This window comes from Monomorium pharaonis, chromosome 8 (genome assembly GCF_013373865.1).
Source record: "Monomorium pharaonis isolate MP-MQ-018 chromosome 8, ASM1337386v2, whole genome shotgun sequence".
In the NCBI taxonomy this organism is placed as follows: Eukaryota; Metazoa; Arthropoda; class Insecta; order Hymenoptera; family Formicidae; genus Monomorium; species Monomorium pharaonis.
In genome coordinates, this window is record NC_050474.1 from 4,016,453 (window position 1) to 4,035,155 (window position 18,703).

At 29.6% G+C, this 18,703-nt stretch overlaps 1 protein-coding gene and 1 long non-coding RNA gene across 7 annotated transcripts; both read left to right on the forward strand.

Annotated features, from left to right (window-relative positions):
* The first annotated feature begins 1,057 nt into the window (after window positions 1-1,057).
* Window positions 1,058-18,211, forward strand: LOC105831753 (ATP-binding cassette sub-family G member 1). Of its 6 annotated transcripts, none has more exons than XR_004964359.1 (12): window positions 1,058-1,926; window positions 4,229-4,550; window positions 11,286-11,400; window positions 11,908-12,097; window positions 13,189-13,334; window positions 14,742-14,980; window positions 15,534-15,724; window positions 16,231-16,399; window positions 16,735-16,835; window positions 17,143-17,298; window positions 17,383-17,618; window positions 17,801-17,940. XR_004964359.1 is itself a non-coding variant. In XM_012672127.3 (12 exons), the coding sequence occupies exons 2-12, from the start codon at window positions 4,382-4,384 to the stop codon at window positions 17,968-17,970; spliced, it is 1,887 nt and encodes a 628-aa protein (XP_012527581.1). In that variant the 5' UTR covers window positions 1,068-1,926; window positions 4,229-4,381. The 6 variants fall into 6 exon arrangements, 4 of the variants coding, with proteins under 4 accessions (XP_012527581.1, XP_028045850.1, XP_036147059.1 ...); XR_003625606.2 differs by having other exon boundaries at window positions 17,436-17,618; XM_012672127.3 differs by having other exon boundaries at window positions 1,068-1,926; window positions 17,378-17,618; window positions 17,801-17,970.
* On the forward strand, window positions 4,576-9,449 carry LOC118647042. Its single transcript, XR_004964360.1, has 2 exons — window positions 4,576-8,763; window positions 8,858-9,449. It is a non-coding gene; the product is annotated as an uncharacterized LOC118647042 (long non-coding RNA).
* Window positions 18,212-18,703: the final 492 nt, after the last annotated feature.

The following is an 18,703-nucleotide window of genomic DNA, read 5'->3' on the forward strand; positions in this document are numbered from 1 at the left end:
TAAGATTTGCAATAGAAAATTGCAATAGAAAGAAGTATTAAATATAAATAATTACTGATTATGAATAGTGATTATAAATTGATATCGTATTATAAGTACAATATTAGCTAATGTATTGCCAATATATTTTGATACTAAAGTATCTTATTAAAAAAGTATGGAAAAAAAGTATAGTTATAATTAAATTGTTTAGATTACTTGCAACGCTATTGTGAGAAAAATTTGTATCTTTGGTTCTTTGAAATTTAGCAACTTAATATTTTGGTTATTGCTAAAATAAAAATTATCTTTGTTTAACTGAATGTATTGACAAAATTAATTGAGAGGTTTGACAACTTAAAATCTTTGAAATAAATAGAATAGTTAATTGCAATTTTAAGTTACACAGGGTTAATTAAAAAAAAATAAACGTAAAATTAAGATTATGAACAATCCAAATAATTTGATTACTTAATTGTAAGTACCAAAGTGGATTATAACTGTACTTAATTTTTCTAGAGAAAGTAATAAATTATTTTTCTACTTACAATAAAATATAAAAAAACCGTTAAAATACATTTCTTTCCAGATATTTCTCAATTTTGCTCTAAGCTACTCGTATGTTTAGAAATTATTGAACTGTTTAACTTTTGCTTTAAAATACATGTTTACAACATTTATCATATATAAGTTTCATATTAAATTTATGTCAATAATTCTTAATGTATTTATCTTAATGTATTCTTAATGTATATTTTTGTAGCTTATTGGAGATTTGATACAATCAATCAAATTGCATTACGATAAACATCCTAGTGGCCTTATATTCTTACCTTATATTCTTACGAGTGATTGTTGCTTGAAAATCGGAGATTATCACCGAGGTCACGAGCTTTGTTATTAAGATCTCCGTAATTTTTTTATCAACTTTTAGAGTTTTCTTATTAATCAAACTTGATTTAAAACTTACCATAAATTTTATATTAATAAATAAAAATTTTTTGTATGTTTTTTAAACTAATTGCTACATTTATAATAATTTTAATAATTATATTGTTTATTAAAGGTTTCAGCAACATATCACATTTTCAAATCATTAGTTTCAAATTAACAGAATGAGTACAAAAACTTTGCAAAAATTTTGCGAATAAAATTATTTTAATCTTATATATATTATAAATACATTTTTCTGTTACATACACAAAACGTAATACAGTTAAATTTTTCTTGAGATAAAAAATACATAAACACGTTTCATCATCTTTTTCCATTTTGTACAAAAAAATCGTAAAAAAAGGTAATCTACACTGGAAACTTATAATCATTAGGTTTGTTTCGCATTCCTGCACTGCATTAGTGCAATAAATTAGAATATATTAGTCTTATTCTAACTTATTCCATCAGTGCAGCACACAGTGCAGAAATAAAAAACAAACCTATTATGTATAAAAGATGTGGGAAAAGATTACATAATGCATCGTAGAAATTGATTCTTTGAAAAACGTGATTTTAATGATTTTAATTTCATAGGAGGCACAGAAATTGGCTGCAAAATAATCGATATTCTCTAGCAATGACGTAAAAGCAACAGAAGCTATCTCGCCTGCTCTAAGGTTTCGCCTTTGTTTTCGTCCGATCAATATTGAAAATAGTGCGCTTTATTCGTCAAGTCTCATCTCATATTTTGGCTGCACAAATTGCGACACTGATCATTATGATCATGCCTTCCTCTGCGGCGTAACGAAGAGCGCCCGTTGCGAGACTCTTGTCATATACATATAGCGAGGGATACATACAGTTGGGAGTCGGGAGCAAGCCAACGTTATTTCCGAGTCAGTCTACCGCCGTTGTTGGTGGCGGTACGTCGAGTATTGTAACGTTTTGTCGTTTGCGGTTCTCCTCTGTCACAGTAGCGTGATCGTCAATTGGTGAACCGCGGTAGACAATGTGAGTTATCAACGAGTCATCAGTGCTATTGTATTTTTCAGCTACCTATATAGAGACTGCGGAGCAAATTCGTGAAAAATCGGAGCAAACTTGGAGCAATTCCTGAACGACAATCTCGTCGTTCGAGAATTGCTCCAAGTTTTCCCCGATCAATCATCCGCGATGTGCAGTATCTTTTGGAGTATATTTCTAGAATGTTTCTGATAACTTTTCAATTTCAAAATCAAATGCTAAGCGGCTAATAATCTTCAAATTTAAGATTGAATAACTTTATTTTATTTTTTAAACATAAAGATAAAGATAAAGTTGCCTATTTCAGTTTGCAGCGAATTTTGGTATTAAATATAATTTTTCCATTAATTTAATAATTACTTATACATATATAAACTGCGTGGCGACAATTTTATCAATCTTGAAACACAATTACTAATTATATAAATATCGATGCTTAAAAACATTTTTAATATCCCTTCTTTTCCGAAAAAATAATTTAATGCAAAAAATAATATCCTCAGCCAGGACTGGCAAACTTCTCCCATCATTCTGTGAGCGGGTCTTCCTAATTTGATTACTGAGACGTAAGGTATTATTCTTTGTATTATAATAACCAGTGTATCTAAGAATGTTTTCAGGCGATTATTTTATTTTTATTTAATTTTAACCAAAATTTTTTATAATGGGATTTAAAAGTTAGTTACAAATGCAATTGAAATTTAATGCGTGAAAAAATAAAAGATCGAAGAACTGTTATAAGCAAAAAAAGAAAAATAACTTTATGTCTTTATCCAACGACGAAATTGATAAATGAGTAAAGAACATGACAAGAACATGGCAGGGTACGTCGCGCGTGTAGGAATGCGTGATAAATTTTATTTAACATTTTTACTTCTTATCTTTAATTCCTTATCTGTCCCTTTTATGTGACTTCCTTTCTTATCGTTATGCTAATAGGCACGGTGAATAAGTAGAAATGACGAGGCAACGAATTAAAATAAGTGTAGAATTGCTTAAAGAAAGAAAAAGATTGGAGTGGCGAAAATTTCGAATTTGAAAATCGGGACCTTTGATCAGGGCAAAGTGCACTTGAAGTGTAGTTCTATGAAATCCCGTCACCGGAAACATGTGCATCAGCAATTCTAATCTTCTCGATGCGACACCGTAGATTTTTGGGAGCACGTGCGGACTTTTCTGAAACCGTACAATGTGCCGCAGTAAAACTGAAAGCGCGGACACACGGTCATTGTAGCCAGTATATTTATATATATAAGGTTGTTACAGGGCACACATTGTTGCCCTCGCTGCAGTCGAATCATAAATAAATCAGGCCCTTCGATCGTGGTGCGTGACTGGCAGCGGAATAAATTATGAAAGACTAAGTTCGATCCATAGTCGATGTGACTCGTAAAACCGATTGCATTGTACTCCCATTGAGCTGATTCTCGCATCCGGAGTAAAGATGAAAACAAAGAGAGAGAGAGAGAGAGAGAGAGAGAGAGAGAGAGAGAGAGAGAGAGAGAGAGAGAGAGAGAGAGAGACTTTTATCAAGGCACAATGTCGTCATAGTCACACGTAGCACGCGAGGAGACTACGTTCCGAATTGATATAGGTGTCCCATATAAATAAATTATACGATTTTGTAAGGAATAGAATTTAATTTTATCAGGGGTCCCCAAGAGCCGATTATTCGGCGCCTTCTTGGCCTCCATTTCTAAATCTAGCAATACATTCAGTTATCGTCTGACGCGGATGCGCGCGCATGGACGCACATGTGTTTTATTAGCCGTAATTCACCAACGTCGCGGACGCTCGATCGAACACTCGCGCAGCTGAAGTTCAATGTGCTGAATAAGATTTCCGCCGTAATGGCGCATGCGTGAAATAAAAATTCCGGGATGACTGTTTATTCACCTTGGTTGTTTATTATGTTATTCACATTCTACACGTGGTAGTTCACACGTGTTGTATAAGGCTACGTAATCGTCGTCTCGGAAAGGGTTTCAAGAGAGACAAAAAAAGAAAAAAAAGTAGGGAAGAAAAAGAACGCTCTGTTTCCACCTTCTGAAAGAAACTTCTGGCATCCTGAATGCTATAACACGCACGCTAGTGTATAACTTGCGAATATATATAAAGAAACGTAGAATCCCAAGCAATCTCTTTCATCTGTCAAAGAAAGAATCAGAATTATTTTCTACTGCACAATGTAACATAAATTGACGACAATAACGTGCCCCGCGCGAAACTTCTCATTCCTTTGTTTTCTTCTTTCATCGATTTGCGTTAATACATTTTTCTATTTGCTTAGTTTTAGTTGAAATCTTGTTTTTCTCGCCCGCATCGTTTTCCTCCCCGCTGATACCGAACGACAATTACACCGCGGAAGAAGGCAATGGCAGCGTAATGATGGCCAGGTGAAGATAAACTATTCTCGAGAACTCTTCGGTGTGAGAAAATCGTCATGGACCTTACCCCAGAAAACAACGTAAATGGAACCAGTAACGGCGTCTACGAGAGTGCGAAAGATACATTCAACAATGGCAATAGCACTATGTATATGGAATATGTTTCCCAAATTGCTATGGTGGACATCGAATTCAACGATCTGACGTATTCGACGCCTGATAAAAGTAACCCATCTTTTTTTTAATTGTATACGAGATTGATCTAAGATTTATTTAATTAATACAAGGTTAAAGTCTCAAGTTATTTAATATTTTAAGTTTTGCAGCAGATTCTCTATGCGCAAAATATAGATAACTGCGTAGTCTTTCTTTCCTGAAAAAATCTGAATTATAATATAATAATTATTGATTACTCTTATAACTATTGATAAAAAATAAGCTGTAGATTCTACAAATTGAATAGGTCAATTTATCGATTTGCATTACGAAATCTAAAAAGGATAGGCGCTACGTGTATGCAAAAAATTATGTTTTATACAAAGTTATTCATTTCGTAAAACAATCTTAGATTATGATACGTACCGCAGATGCTAATTAACAAGCTTTAAGTATTTGATACATCTTATACATCATTAGAATATTAGAGCATACTAATTATACAAAACATTTGATACACGCTTTTTATCAGTAGAAACATTAAGAAGCCAATCCATATTTTAATTAATAAATAATTACAATTCATACTATTCCGCAGCAATATTTATGGCTTATTGTTTTCTTATATTTTTCTATGTTTTGCGTCAGTCGTGTCATTCTAATTGACAATATGTCATTATCACTTTAATCGTCTTTCGCTGAGTGTTTGCTTTTTGTTTTTGATAATACGAGACAGGCGATGTGTAACCAAAAGATAAGTTACATGGAAAGTGTTACATATTATCAAACTGTAATAATAAATTGTGGTCTGTCAATTAATTGACCGATAATAAATTGCCCGAACAAAGTACAACACAATTTGTTATGTAGAAGTATTTTTGTGTATTATATTGAAGAGCACGCCTCATTTTAGCAATTTATATAAAATATATTATTGATTTATATAAAACATATTACTTGCAATAGTTTAATTATAAATTAAACATTGGCATCAATATTATATCAAGAACCAAAGTAATTTTCTTTGGTTCTTGATATAATATTGATGTCAATGTTTAATTTATAATTAAACTATTGCAAGTAATATGTTCAATAATATGTTAAAAAGAAGAATATTGAACTCACAGGCTTTATTATCATACATCTAAATTATTTTAAAAAATATTATTTCCAAAGAAATAGTTACTTCTTTAGAAAATCTCCTTGACTCTTCGGTGTTATAGTCTTGAATTATTGTCGGATTAATGCATCTTAATAATTCCTTCCAATTATAAAAAAAAAACGGAATTATTTCTAGAATTCTTAATCATCGCTCGAAAAAGGTACCTCTAACGCAGAGAACCAACACATTTAATTGGTTTCAAAGATTGCTAGAATATAAAAAATTGTTTCAATTACGGATACTAGCGAGCAAACAAACGACAACCTTGATAAAATATAATAGACAATTATGATTTAAATTGTAAATGTATTTCAGGTCATACATCATATAGATGACATTTACTTGTATCAATATTTGCTTTTCTTTAAACAATAAACTTTGTAAACCTTACATAAAAATATGTATAAAGAGATGTTTCCTATAAAAATGTAATACTGAGCAGAATTAAATTGGCTAGTAATTAATATCTATTTTAAGTATGAAAAACACTACTAATACTTTAATGCTCAAAATCAATTATAATTACGATCCAATCTACCCAGTATTACATTTTTATGAGAAATAGGTGCATATATATGCACATATGAAATATAAAGATGTAGATGCACAGATACAATGCTCTTTGTTTTTTTCAAAATTCAGAAATGTTAGTATATGTTTTTATTCTAAGTGTGTTAACATAATATTGATTCAGACTTAAATTTTATAGGTGTAGCTTTACTATGGTTTAAAAGTAACATTTTTTTTTATTTTTAATCATATTTTCGATTATTTTATCAAATATATTTAAAGTATACCTAATAAAATAATATTTGATAAAGTACATCTGCTCTAAGATAAGTTATCATAAATAATTAAATTAAGTAAAATATTCATCCACCCATGTTTTATACGTGGATGCATGAATATTTTACTTAATTTAATTATTTATTATAATTTATCTTATATAATGCTGAGTTTTATGACATTGTCACAGATTATAAGTTCGGATTCGTGTTCTGATGTAATTCACAAATTAGAGAAAAATTTAAAATATAAAGTATATTATAAAATCGAGGCACGCGCGTAGTAGTACGTGGTCCACCAACTCAATATTTCATTCTCTCAAACAAAGAATGTAAATTTTTATTTGTTTTCCATTCAAGAGTTGTTTTCTTTTTGCCAAAGATCCCATCTTTTAGAAAGAGCGTAATAAAATTCATGCCTAAATACTTTATTGCTACCTTTTTTCTACAATACTGATTAATTCTCTCATTCTATGCTACACTTGTGCTGCTAAAATTGCACGTGTTTACAAGAGTAGTGCAATTCATGTCAAGATCATTTTACGAGAATATTCCTTGCATACGTAACATCTTCAGGCAACGAGGCATGTAACAGAGTACACATGAATTAATATGATACAAGCGTGTATTTCTTTTCAATGATGATAAATTGATACTATCACTCTACAGCGACAATTATTTATAATCTTAAGATGATGGCCTTTTTTTAACGTGTAATTGGATGTCAATGAGAACAATAGCTACCAATATCACAAATGACATGTGAAAAATTATTTCGTATATGTAGAACAGAGAAATAAATCTTTTATTTTTTAATGACGAAGATATCTTGAAAAAGATACACAAGCAACACACACACACACACACACACACACACACACACACACACACACACACACACACACACACAATGGGAATTTTATAAAAAACATAGTAAAAATTTTTATTTATTTTTTTTCGGTTTGCACTTGTTGTTTATCAAAGAAATTTTCAATATAACACTTATTTCTTGCAATACATCAAACCACGTTATAAGAATAAACAAATCAGTTATGTCATAGTAATTTACATCATAGATGAAAAAAATGACTAAAATGATCGAATGATCGTATCTGGACTGTAATTTTAAATAAAAAAAATAAAATTGTACTCGTCAATAATTAACTTTAATTACTCTTTTAATTTGTAGATTATATATATACTCGCTTGTTAGATTGTATCATTATAATTTGTTTAAATTGCGATTTGAATACTTTACTTATAATGAAATCATCACACTTTTAATTCGTATTATTATAATGTTATAAAAATACAAATATGTGTGTAAATTACATTAAGAAAAGTGAAAAATAATGTGCAATACCTATTAAAAATTTTTCAACACAATTAGTGATACATTTAATATAGTTTTAAAACAATTAGTGATATATTTTAATCGATTGCTTCATTATGTAATATGTGCACTAATAACTTTTTTCGTAAAAATTAAAAATATATAAACATTGTTAATAAAATCATTAAAGTGATGGAAAAATAATAATTTAATTTAACTTATATTTATATGTAGAACTCAAAATAATCGTTATAATTTGATAGTTATTCGAAATAATTATGAATTAACAAGTAATAAAATATTAAATATAAAAACCATAAATTTTTAAAAATCGGAAACCGCCTAAAAACTGTTTATTTATTGCCATGTAAATTGAAATTTTAAGTGTAATATTTCTCACGAATATATATGTACTTTTATTATTAGATAGAAATAGAAGATAAAGTTAACAGTGACATAAAAGTCAAAGTACCTTATTAAAGTTAATAGTGACATAAAAGTCAAAGTATATTATGTTAATTATTTGATACGCTTTTTAATCAACAAAACATTAATAAAAAAAGTCTTTCCGATAATTTCATTGAGTATTCAACTGAAAAAAGAAACAGCTATCATCTCTCTCTCTCTCTCTCTCTCTCTCTCTCTCTCTCTCTCTCTCTCTCTCATATAAATAGCACATAATAAATTATTTAGTACAAGTTTTTCTTTACAAAGGTGGAAAGTATATACTTCAAAAACAATTGTTTTCTTTTTTGCAACTTTATACACGTATTTCCGCCGTGTTTAATGCATACAAGACTTCACTAATCAAAATTATAAATAATATCAAGTTATGAAGCTTCATAATTACAGCGCTAATTGTTCTGAGAGCGATTAATGACGTCATAAGGGACGAATACAATATTGTACAATATTCCAGATTTTCTATACAGATTTTAACAATACGTTAATAAACTTAAATAAGAAAAAAATGTTGTACGTCATTTTAAAATGCAAACTTAGGTAAGAAATGATTTCTTACAGATTTAATATTTTTGCTATAACTTTCAAGCATTTTAAAACTTGCGTTTATATAACGTTTTTTTTCGTATTTTAGCTCATACTATTAAAATTTGTACGGAAAATCCGGGAGTATCTTGTATCACTTTCTAAGAAATATGTCACGAGCCAAATTATAACTTCTTCATGTTACGTGATAATGATTCATGAGTATTTTACGTTTATTGTGCAGTAAGTACATGGATTTGATCGATTATTGCTTCCTTCTATCGCGTCGCAAGCATTACTGATGGCAGTAGATTGAATATATTCATGGAAAATTACGTCAAACGTATCCTGATCGTAGAAAAAAAATACAAGCGAAGAGAACGAGAAAAGTTTCGGCGAAGAATATTTCTAAAACGCAGAGTGGATGTCTGAAAGCGGCATGTACAATTTGCATGATCTCGGTGCAAATCGCTTCACTTACAGGTTGACGATGCATGCGTCGGCAGTCTCAGGTCAAGAAACCTTGTAATTCTGTAAGATAATGATTGAAGCGCGTGACTCACGTTTTCGCATGGCGTATTAAACGCATTAAAGCAGTGGAAACACGTGCGGATTGCGGTTGTTTCTTTTCTTTTCAAGAGATAGTAAGAAAATGACAGATAGATGCTAATGTAATGTCATTTAAATGTGACAGTCCGTGATAATGAAAGAAAAATAACTATGTCTTATAAAAAACACGCGCAATTCATATTATTCAGCTGCTGAATAATGTAACTGCATTTTACTACTTGTGTAATTTCTCGTGGAGATGTAAATTTCCGCAATGAGTCAATCCATACAAAGTGCACAAAATGAAGATAATAAGCGGTTGGCAGTATATCATTTTTTCAAGCATTTAATCAAACGAAACATAAGTGAAGCGAATTATTTGAATGTCGATAGTATAAAAGTACATGCATCTGAAGTGATTTATATAGAATATTTCTACTATCTCGTTTATTTTAATTTAATACATATTATTCATATTATTCACATCATTCATATCATTATTTTAATGTGTAGAATCATTTATAAGAATTTATAACTGCAATTCTATATCGTAAAATGTAAAATTACAATTCATAAATTACAATTTCTCATAAATCTTACAAGTAAGAAATTTGCAAAGTAATAATTCATAAATTTAATAAGTATTTTCAATGTTGTTATTATATACAGTAAGTACAAAAAATTGTATAAATTATTTCTTGAATTATTTTAGAAAGAAAAAGTTATATAAATATCCCAAATAGTTACAAAATAGTTAAAGTTAAAAAAAATAAAAATTTCGAAAATATAGATAATGCTTATAGAGACATTTTGTTCATATTTCATGTGTATGATATTAAGAATAATTTTACGATTTGTTTTTTAATACATTTTTCATTAGTTATAATTATAACATAAGTTGTATTTTATAGAAATCAATCGCATGTATTTGTGTATGAGAAGATAGTGGGAAATAATAACCCGATGGCACTTGAAAAATATATGCTAATGATGTATTCTTGCTGCGTAATCTAGTTGCTTCGATAATACGAATAAGACCATGAACTTAAGCCTTCGGCACACGATACGATTTTTCATGCTAGCACACATACAAAGCGTCTTACGATTGGGTTACGATTGGTACACGGAAAAAATTTTCTCTTAAAATTTACCCTCAAAATCTGGTAATTGTGGAATAATGTGTAACCTCGAGGAATTTTATTATACTGTTTAGTAAAATTTACTAAAAATATAGTAAAATTTACTAAAAGTATAGTAAATTTCACTAAAAAGTATAGTAAAATTTCTCGAGGTCACACATTATCCCACAATTATCAAATTTTGAGGATAAATTTTAAAAGAAAATTCTCCGTGTAATATAATCATTTGAGCCAATCAGGACACGTAATAAAATGTCTCGTATGCGATCTAGCATGGAAAAATCGTATCGTGTGTCGAAAGCTTTTTTCAATTAAATGACTGTTATTCAATTTGTCATACTTATGAATAATATCACGTTAGAATACGCTTGTTATATATTATAGCAAATTCAATTATTTTTCTTCACTATAAATGCGTTTTAATTCACAATTAGCATAAGTGATTTAATCAGAATTTGCTACTTTTTTGTAACAAAATATTCCGGTAATATGCTTAACAATGAAGTAGAAGAGAATTACCTCGGTCTTTGTGACCGAGTGATATGAATGATATCACGAATGAGCTCAAGGAAATGCGCAAAGGTCTTTTCTTATTTGCTTACGTCACATGTCTTATGTAAAGTTTTAACAATAATGCAGTTTCATCTCTAATCTTATTTAATGAATTCTATTCGTAGTTGTAGTATTAAAGCTACTGAGTTTTATTATTTTTAAGATAATTATCTTTGTTTTTTCTTCACAACAACACGTTACTTCGAGTCATCTTTCAATTAATTCCAGGCTTTAATTACAAAAAAGCCATTATCATCCAGGTGTGAAATATCACTTAATTTTTCATTGAATTTACAGAGTCGAAGATTCTGAGAGGTCTCAGCGGTCAATTCAAATCAGGCGAGCTAACAGCGATTCTGGGTCCTTCTGGTGCCGGAAAATCGACGCTACTCAATGTCCTTGCAGGATACAAGTTCAGTATTGAAATCGCGCATTTTAATGATCTTCTAATCCTTTAGCAATTTAAATTATCTTAATCTTTTATTTTCCTCGCATTATTAATTCGCTGAGGTTTAATTAAATCTCGAGAAGAAACTAAAAGATCGGTTTCTAATAGTTATAATTTAATAGTTTCAGTTTTACCATAAAAATATAATTTCGTACATGTTCCGAAATTTTATCCCAGATTAATTTTTGTTGAGCAGTGTTAGTGGCCTCAATTTTCTGTCCGCTAACCATTACGTCTACAATGTAAAACTTTATGTCAACGATCGTTAACCTCGAATCTACGAATATCAATTAAATAATCAATGACATTAAAATTAATGATTACGTTAATGAATGCAGCGTTACGTAAAACTGCGTTCTATTGCGAAAGTAGCAAGCAATAAAGAGCTCTTCGGCAGGTCATGAAAACGTAATGATTTTTTCCTTTTTCTTTTTAACGGAAGTAAAGCACAATCGAACTTCTGTGTTACAGATGCACGGACATGGGTGGCTCGATAAGTATCAATGGACAATTACGGGACATGAATAAGTTTAAAAATATGTCATGTTACATCATGCAAGAAAATTTCACACAACCGAATCTCACGGTTTTAGAGACAATGTCCTTCGCTGCCGACTTGAAAATTGGCAGAAGAAAATCGAAATCCCAGAAACGCGCCATTGTAAGTAGTTTCTTTTTTATCATAATATAAATATACCGGAATAAAGAATGAAAGAAAAGTCTTAAAATCAATAGATTAAGAAAATTAATGTAATGCGTCAAATTACGTTCTATTATAAAGCAGTGGTAGGCAATGAAAAAATTTTCGAGGTGCTAAATTGTAAATGCAATTTTCATTTTTCTATTGAAAAATAGTTTAAAATTCAAAGACAAAAAATATAACATATACTTATAGAATATTTATTTACAAAAATATAACATATATTTCTATTAATGAATTAAAATATTAACATATATTTCATCAAATAAATAACGTCAATTTAGATAAATAACAACTTTTCTTAAATAAACTCTTTAAATTTCTTAAAAGATCTGTTGGTTAACTATTTATTAATTATTAATTGCTAAAATTAAATAATATATCAGGTATTTTTCTATCAACGAATCAAAATTTGTTACATTATAGTTTATAATTATCTTTGCTTTTTTTTCTCCAATTAAGATTTTTCTTGCGATACTTCTACATGATTATATTGATGACAATAATCTAGAGTCGATAATTTGCCTGATAAAAAACTTATTTTAAAATTAAAATACATTATATCGTTAGTTGTATATTAGATATACAATCTGTAAACAAAAATTTGAATAGAATCGCGACCTGAAAAAGGGCAGAAAATTTCCATAAATTACATTCATGAATGATTATGGTATTCAATTAGTTATGAATGTTTTAAGTCTTTTTTTTTGTCTTTGCGAACAAATTGTATAATGTCTGACAGTTACTTCACTGTTAATTCCATTGAGTCGCCATTGCTTCTACTCAATATTTGGTTAGTTTGACTAAATCAAGTAGTTAATTTGACTAATATTTAGTAAGTATTTACTCAATATATCGTTGATTTATTAAATTTACCCTTCCTCTTGGATAGGAGCAGTAGCGACTTATAAAATCGTTGAAAATGACTTAAATTAAGTTAAATTATTTGATACTATGAGTTTAACAGTATTATATTTTTAATTATGTTACATTTTTATATGAGATCAAGCCAGAATAACAAGCATTTTTTTTATTGCACAAATTAATTTCAGATAGATGAAATTCTAAGCACACTTAGATTAACGGGAACGCTACATACAATCACGGACCAACTGTCTGGTGGCGAAAAAAAAAGACTGATAATCGCACTCGAGCTTATAAATAATCCACCTGTTATTTTCCTTGATGAACCGACTACGTAAGTATTAATATTACCTTAATTTTTTAATTATACTTTACAATATTTTTATCTAAAGGATTTTATTGTATATATATATATCACTTTACATACACACATTTATAAAATACAAAATGATAAAATGTCTCAAAGTCAAGGCATTTGAGGAAAAAATATTTCATACAAAAGTTATATAGTTTTAATAAATGCACCAAACAGAGATACCAATTTGATTTTGAGTGTATAGAGGTATCTCAGAAACTATTCAGTTAAAAAGAATGTTATTGTTGTGTAAAAAGATATTAATGTCAGAACAAGAACAATAAAATAATGAATAAAAGTTTCTATAAAAATGTTGAAAATTGACTTTGAGAGCTCCTCCATAATTGCGCTCAATATCAAATGGGTATCTTCGTTTGATATATCAATAATTCGTTGAAACCCTATGCCTTTTGTATCAATTCTTTTTCTTAGATGCTTGGAGAAAAAACTGAAATTAAATCCCTACATGTTATCTTGTTACCATTTTGTCAAGGATTCATCATTTCTATTTATACAGAAATGTAATAAATAAAAGAAAATTTTAAGTTATTGTTTTAAATAATAATTACATACATAACAAATTATTGTGCAACTGCGATATGTGTAAAATTACAGTGCATGTCTAAAATATCATATCTCTGTGCTTTGAAAACGCAAATCTACAAAAATTTAAAATGTAAAACAGAATCAACAATTTATTGATTATTTTCAAAATCATAATATTATTCGTTAAATTTTTATATTGCTATTCACATAATTATTAATCGTCAGGAATTAAATTTAATAAGCTATTTTGTTGTATTGACTCTGTTTCATTGAATTATGAATGCATTCAAAGAAGAATAAAGGTTGGTTTCAAAACTTTCATTTGTTGTTGAAAGAAAAATTGAAAAATGCAATGTGTATAAGTTCCATTTTTTTTTTGTTATTTTTATGTGTAATATCTTTTGTTGTATCTGCTTCTCAAACAATATGAGAAATAATTTGTGCATTAATAAAAGTGTTGTTAATAAAATAAAAAGTAGCTTGTATGTCAAAAACTAAAAAGCTGTATTACAAATTTTGTTGTAATGAATTTTAGAAATCAAAAGTCAGCAATTCTCTTTCTCATGGTTATAACACACTAAGTGGCGAAATTGCATAAATAAACGGATGTGCACGTAAGCGAAAAAAAATGCTTGATAATAAACGTCCGATTAAACATTTGCTCGCGGTAAATGTTTTAACGCATATCTCCCAAACTTTGTTGATCATAGGTACTAATTATACGCTTTTAATGTCAAAGGAATCTCATGCGGAAGTGTATCTTTAAATGTCATTCTCGGGACGTGCTGTCATCGCGAAAATATCACAAAAGAATATGTTGATATCTCTTTTTTTTTCTAGTGGACTGGACCACGTTGCCTCTATGCAATGCATCAATGTTCTCAAGAGGCTGGCGCGTTTCGGGCGGACAGTCGTGTGCTCGGTGCATACGCCCAGCGCAAACGCATTTCAGAAATTCGATCACGTCTACGTTATAACCAACGGACAATGCATTTACAGAGATTCCGCGAGTAACGTGGTGCCATTCCTACGAAATGTAGGCATAGAATGTCCAATACATTACGATCCGGCGGATTTCAGTGAGTTATACGCGTGAATCCGTATTCAGAACGCGCTCTATTAAAATGTCAGCGCGTTTTTCCATTATTCTATTTTTGTCATTAATGATGTAAAACAAAAATATATAATAGAAGTAACATTAAAAACGCGCTAATATTTTTTTTATACGTGTTTTGAATGATTTGCGGATCATAATCCTACATATGAGCGCTGTCATCTATTCGACATTGTATTTCTTGCCTCGCGATGCAATAGACAGTAATAAATGAATCTGAATATTAACAATGTGGCTATCGGCTATTTTAAATTATTACTATGAATTTTTCTACTCGTGATATGCGTGCATAACTTATTTGCATTATTGAGTGGTATAGGTTACTATATAAAACATTCAGATTTCTTTGCATAAATAATGTCAAGGAGATTATGAGAGAATTAAAAATAAAGAATTTATAATTTAATTTGCAAAACTTAAACATTATTTGATTAATTAAGAATTTATACGTAGTTCAATTTTAATTTAAAAAACAGTTACATTAATGAAATTACATCAACGGCAAATATTTATTTCAGTAATAGAGCTCTCGGCGGGTGATTATGGATTTGATGTGGTCGAACGGATGGTCACATACGTAAACACGAAGCTACCACTTTCAATTTTTCAATCAAAGAGTCAATTTGATATCGACAAAGAGAAAGTCGCATGGATCGATCAATTCAGCACGTTAATGAAAAGAATGATAGTGCAACTTTATCGAAATAGAGTAAGTTCAACGCGTAGTTCCCAGAGTTAAAGTTTTAAAAAAGTTTGTAAAGTGTCCGCTACAATTTTATCGGTAAAACGTTAGCAGAATATTTGTCAGTGAAACATCAGAATCCATCTCATAAGTGTTCAGCCGAGACCGAACAGAACCTGCTATTTCGTAACCATTTAAACGATTATTTTCAATTTTTATTAGCAACCTACTGTTAAATTAAAATTGGCAAAACATGAGTTTAATGTGAATGCCAATTTGTCGTAATATTTTTTGCTTAAATCTGCTAATAAATTACTAGTGGCTATTATTGCTATCATTGCTATCATTTTGCTTACAAAGATTAATAAATATTAAATAATTTCTATCATAAGAGATTCTCAAATAATGTACGCGACAATACTGAAAATAAAATATATAGACATTCTCTACAAGAACTGACAAAGTTATCAGACATTTGGCTAGAAGATCTCTTTCAAAATGTACAACGTTGAGATTTCTCGGTATGTTCACAGAGTTATATATACCTGAAGATATCACTGCATTTATTTTTGGGAATTATCGTCGGCAATCTATATTTTAATATGGGCAATGACGGCTCCAAGGCCATCTTCAATTTTGGCTTTTGCTTCGCATGTGTGATATTTTTTATGTACATGCCCCTGATGCCAGTGTTGCTACAATGTAAGAAAAAATTCTTTTTCATGCGTAAAAAATTAAGAACGGCGCAAGAAATAAAAAAAATGATAAAAAATTTTAAAAATCAACTTTTTAAGTAAATTTTTTTCTCTTGATTCTATATTCATTATAAAAAAAGCATGCTTTTATTATACTATCAAAGTAATGACACAATTTTATGTTTTTTATTGTTAATTGCTATAATTTATTTAAAAAAATGAAATCTCTTGTTAAAGAGAGAGAGAGATTCTTTGTAGAAACGCAAAAATGATCAAAATGCCATTATTTTTAAAAACATCAGCTCAAAATTGTATTTTATTTTGTTATTTATTTTCTTGCAGTTCCTTTAGAAGTCCAATTAATGAAGCGAGAGCATTTCAACAGATGGTATCATCTTAGCGCGTATTTTTGGGCCTTTACAGTAGTCAACATACCTTTACAGGTTGGTCTTATGTAAATTGTACTCATCTTTAATATAGTATACGCATTATAGCAAAGCGATTCTCTTTTTTTGATGGTGTTATAATCCGAATGTAGCCTTAGTTTTCAGGAGAAAAGTCATTATAGATCTTAACTTTTTTAGTTCTGTTGTAAAGTTAAAAAAGGCAAGAGAGGATGGATTAAGCTTTTTATAGCAGAGACATTATCTCGTTATTTTATGTAACATTATTTTCCCAATCCTAGTTTGATCCCAAAAAATTTATCTCTGTAGCTAAATGTTTTCGAAATTATTCTTAATTCTTTTTCAGATAATATTCGCAGTTTTTTGGCTCTCAATGGTCTACTTTATTACGGGGCAACCCTTGGAGTTGCATAGGAGTGCCAAGTTCTTCGGTACTTGCTTCGTGTGTGCTTTCATCGCAGAAAGTATAGGACATAACATTGCCAGCGTGTTTAATGTTATGGTAAGTTCAGAATTGTACATCGTAAAGAAAAACCTCTTCCCTAAGATTGATGAACAATTTCTGTATTGTTCATTTTTAGAATAGCTTATTTATTGGACCTGTGTTATGTTGTCCCTTACTGTTATTTGCGACGCAAGATTTTGGCGACCCGAATCCTCAGCCGCTCATCCGAACAATTCTCATATACTCGAGTTACATTCGATATGGACTGGAATGTCTCTTAATGGCCATGTATGATTACGATAGACCGAGACTACCTTGCCCAAAGGAAGAGATATATTGTCATTTCAGTTCGCCGAAGGAAATAATGAAAGCGATAGGTAAGAATATATTGACCTGATTTCTTAAAGGTCACATAATTAATTCGTTCTGAAGACCATTACATTCTTACACACTGTATGTAGCAGCTTTTATATGCATTGCACTTATGATTTTTCGTAAGCTTCGAATATCTTGGTAATCTGTAAATTTATATGTGTGTATGTGTGTGTGTGTGTTGCAGGGGCGAATTCACAGCCGAATTTTTGGTTGGATATATTTGCGCTTTTCATTATTTTATTTATTCTGAAGGGACTCTCATATTATCTACTGAGGCAGAAAGTGCAACCAAACAAAGCTTTCCAGACGCTTTACAAAATCGGAAAAATGTTGAATAACCATTTTAATATGTGATCATTTGTTATATGCTTTATTTTCTTAGGTACCATGACGTGTCGACATTATACGCTTGATGCTTTCTAAACAAATAAAATGCATTCTAGAAATGTGGATTTGAAATGTATTCGTGACGGGGATACAAAATTGTCAATACAACGCTATTTCAAACGTGATATTAATTATAACTAAAAGAAGAAAATAGAATAAAATTTGTAAAAATAAAATAGATAATTACAAGTATACAATTTTTGTTAAATAAAAGAATGAATAAGTTATGTCCTTATTTATCATCACACCTCAAAAAATATTATATAAGTATCTATTATATATATATAATTATATATATATATATATATATATATATATATATATATATATATATATACACATATAAAAGATATTTTTACAAAATTTGTTATAAAAATATTAAATTCAATATTGCTTGATATACACAGTTTGCGTTACAATGTTCATCGTGAAAAAAAGGTATACTGCCATCTAATGCCACTACTCTATATGAGTGTTAATATGCATATTCGATTATAATTAGCAAAAAATTTTCTAATAATCTAACTTGATACTGGCAACAATAGCACGATCATTTATCGTTAGGCACGTGTTATGTATGTACAGTACATCATAAGATAACGAGAGAAATATTCGATCAGCGATAATGTTGATTAACGATATTAATCGATCTGATGCGTAGTCATTATGTTGATATATTAATTTCAACACATTTTTTATT

Coding starts and splice junctions, on each gene's coding strand:
- LOC105831753 (XM_012672127.3), top strand. CDS start 4,382: ATGGACCTTACCCCAGAAAACAACGTAAATGGAACCAGTAACGGCGTC. Junction 14,981..15,533: donor TTACGATCCGGCGGATTTCA/GTGAGTTATACG, acceptor TATTTATTTCAG/TAATAGAGCTCTCGGCGGGT. Junction 16,400..16,734: donor GATGCCAGTGTTGCTACAAT/GTAAGAAAAAAT, acceptor ATTTTCTTGCAG/TTCCTTTAGAAGTCCAATTA.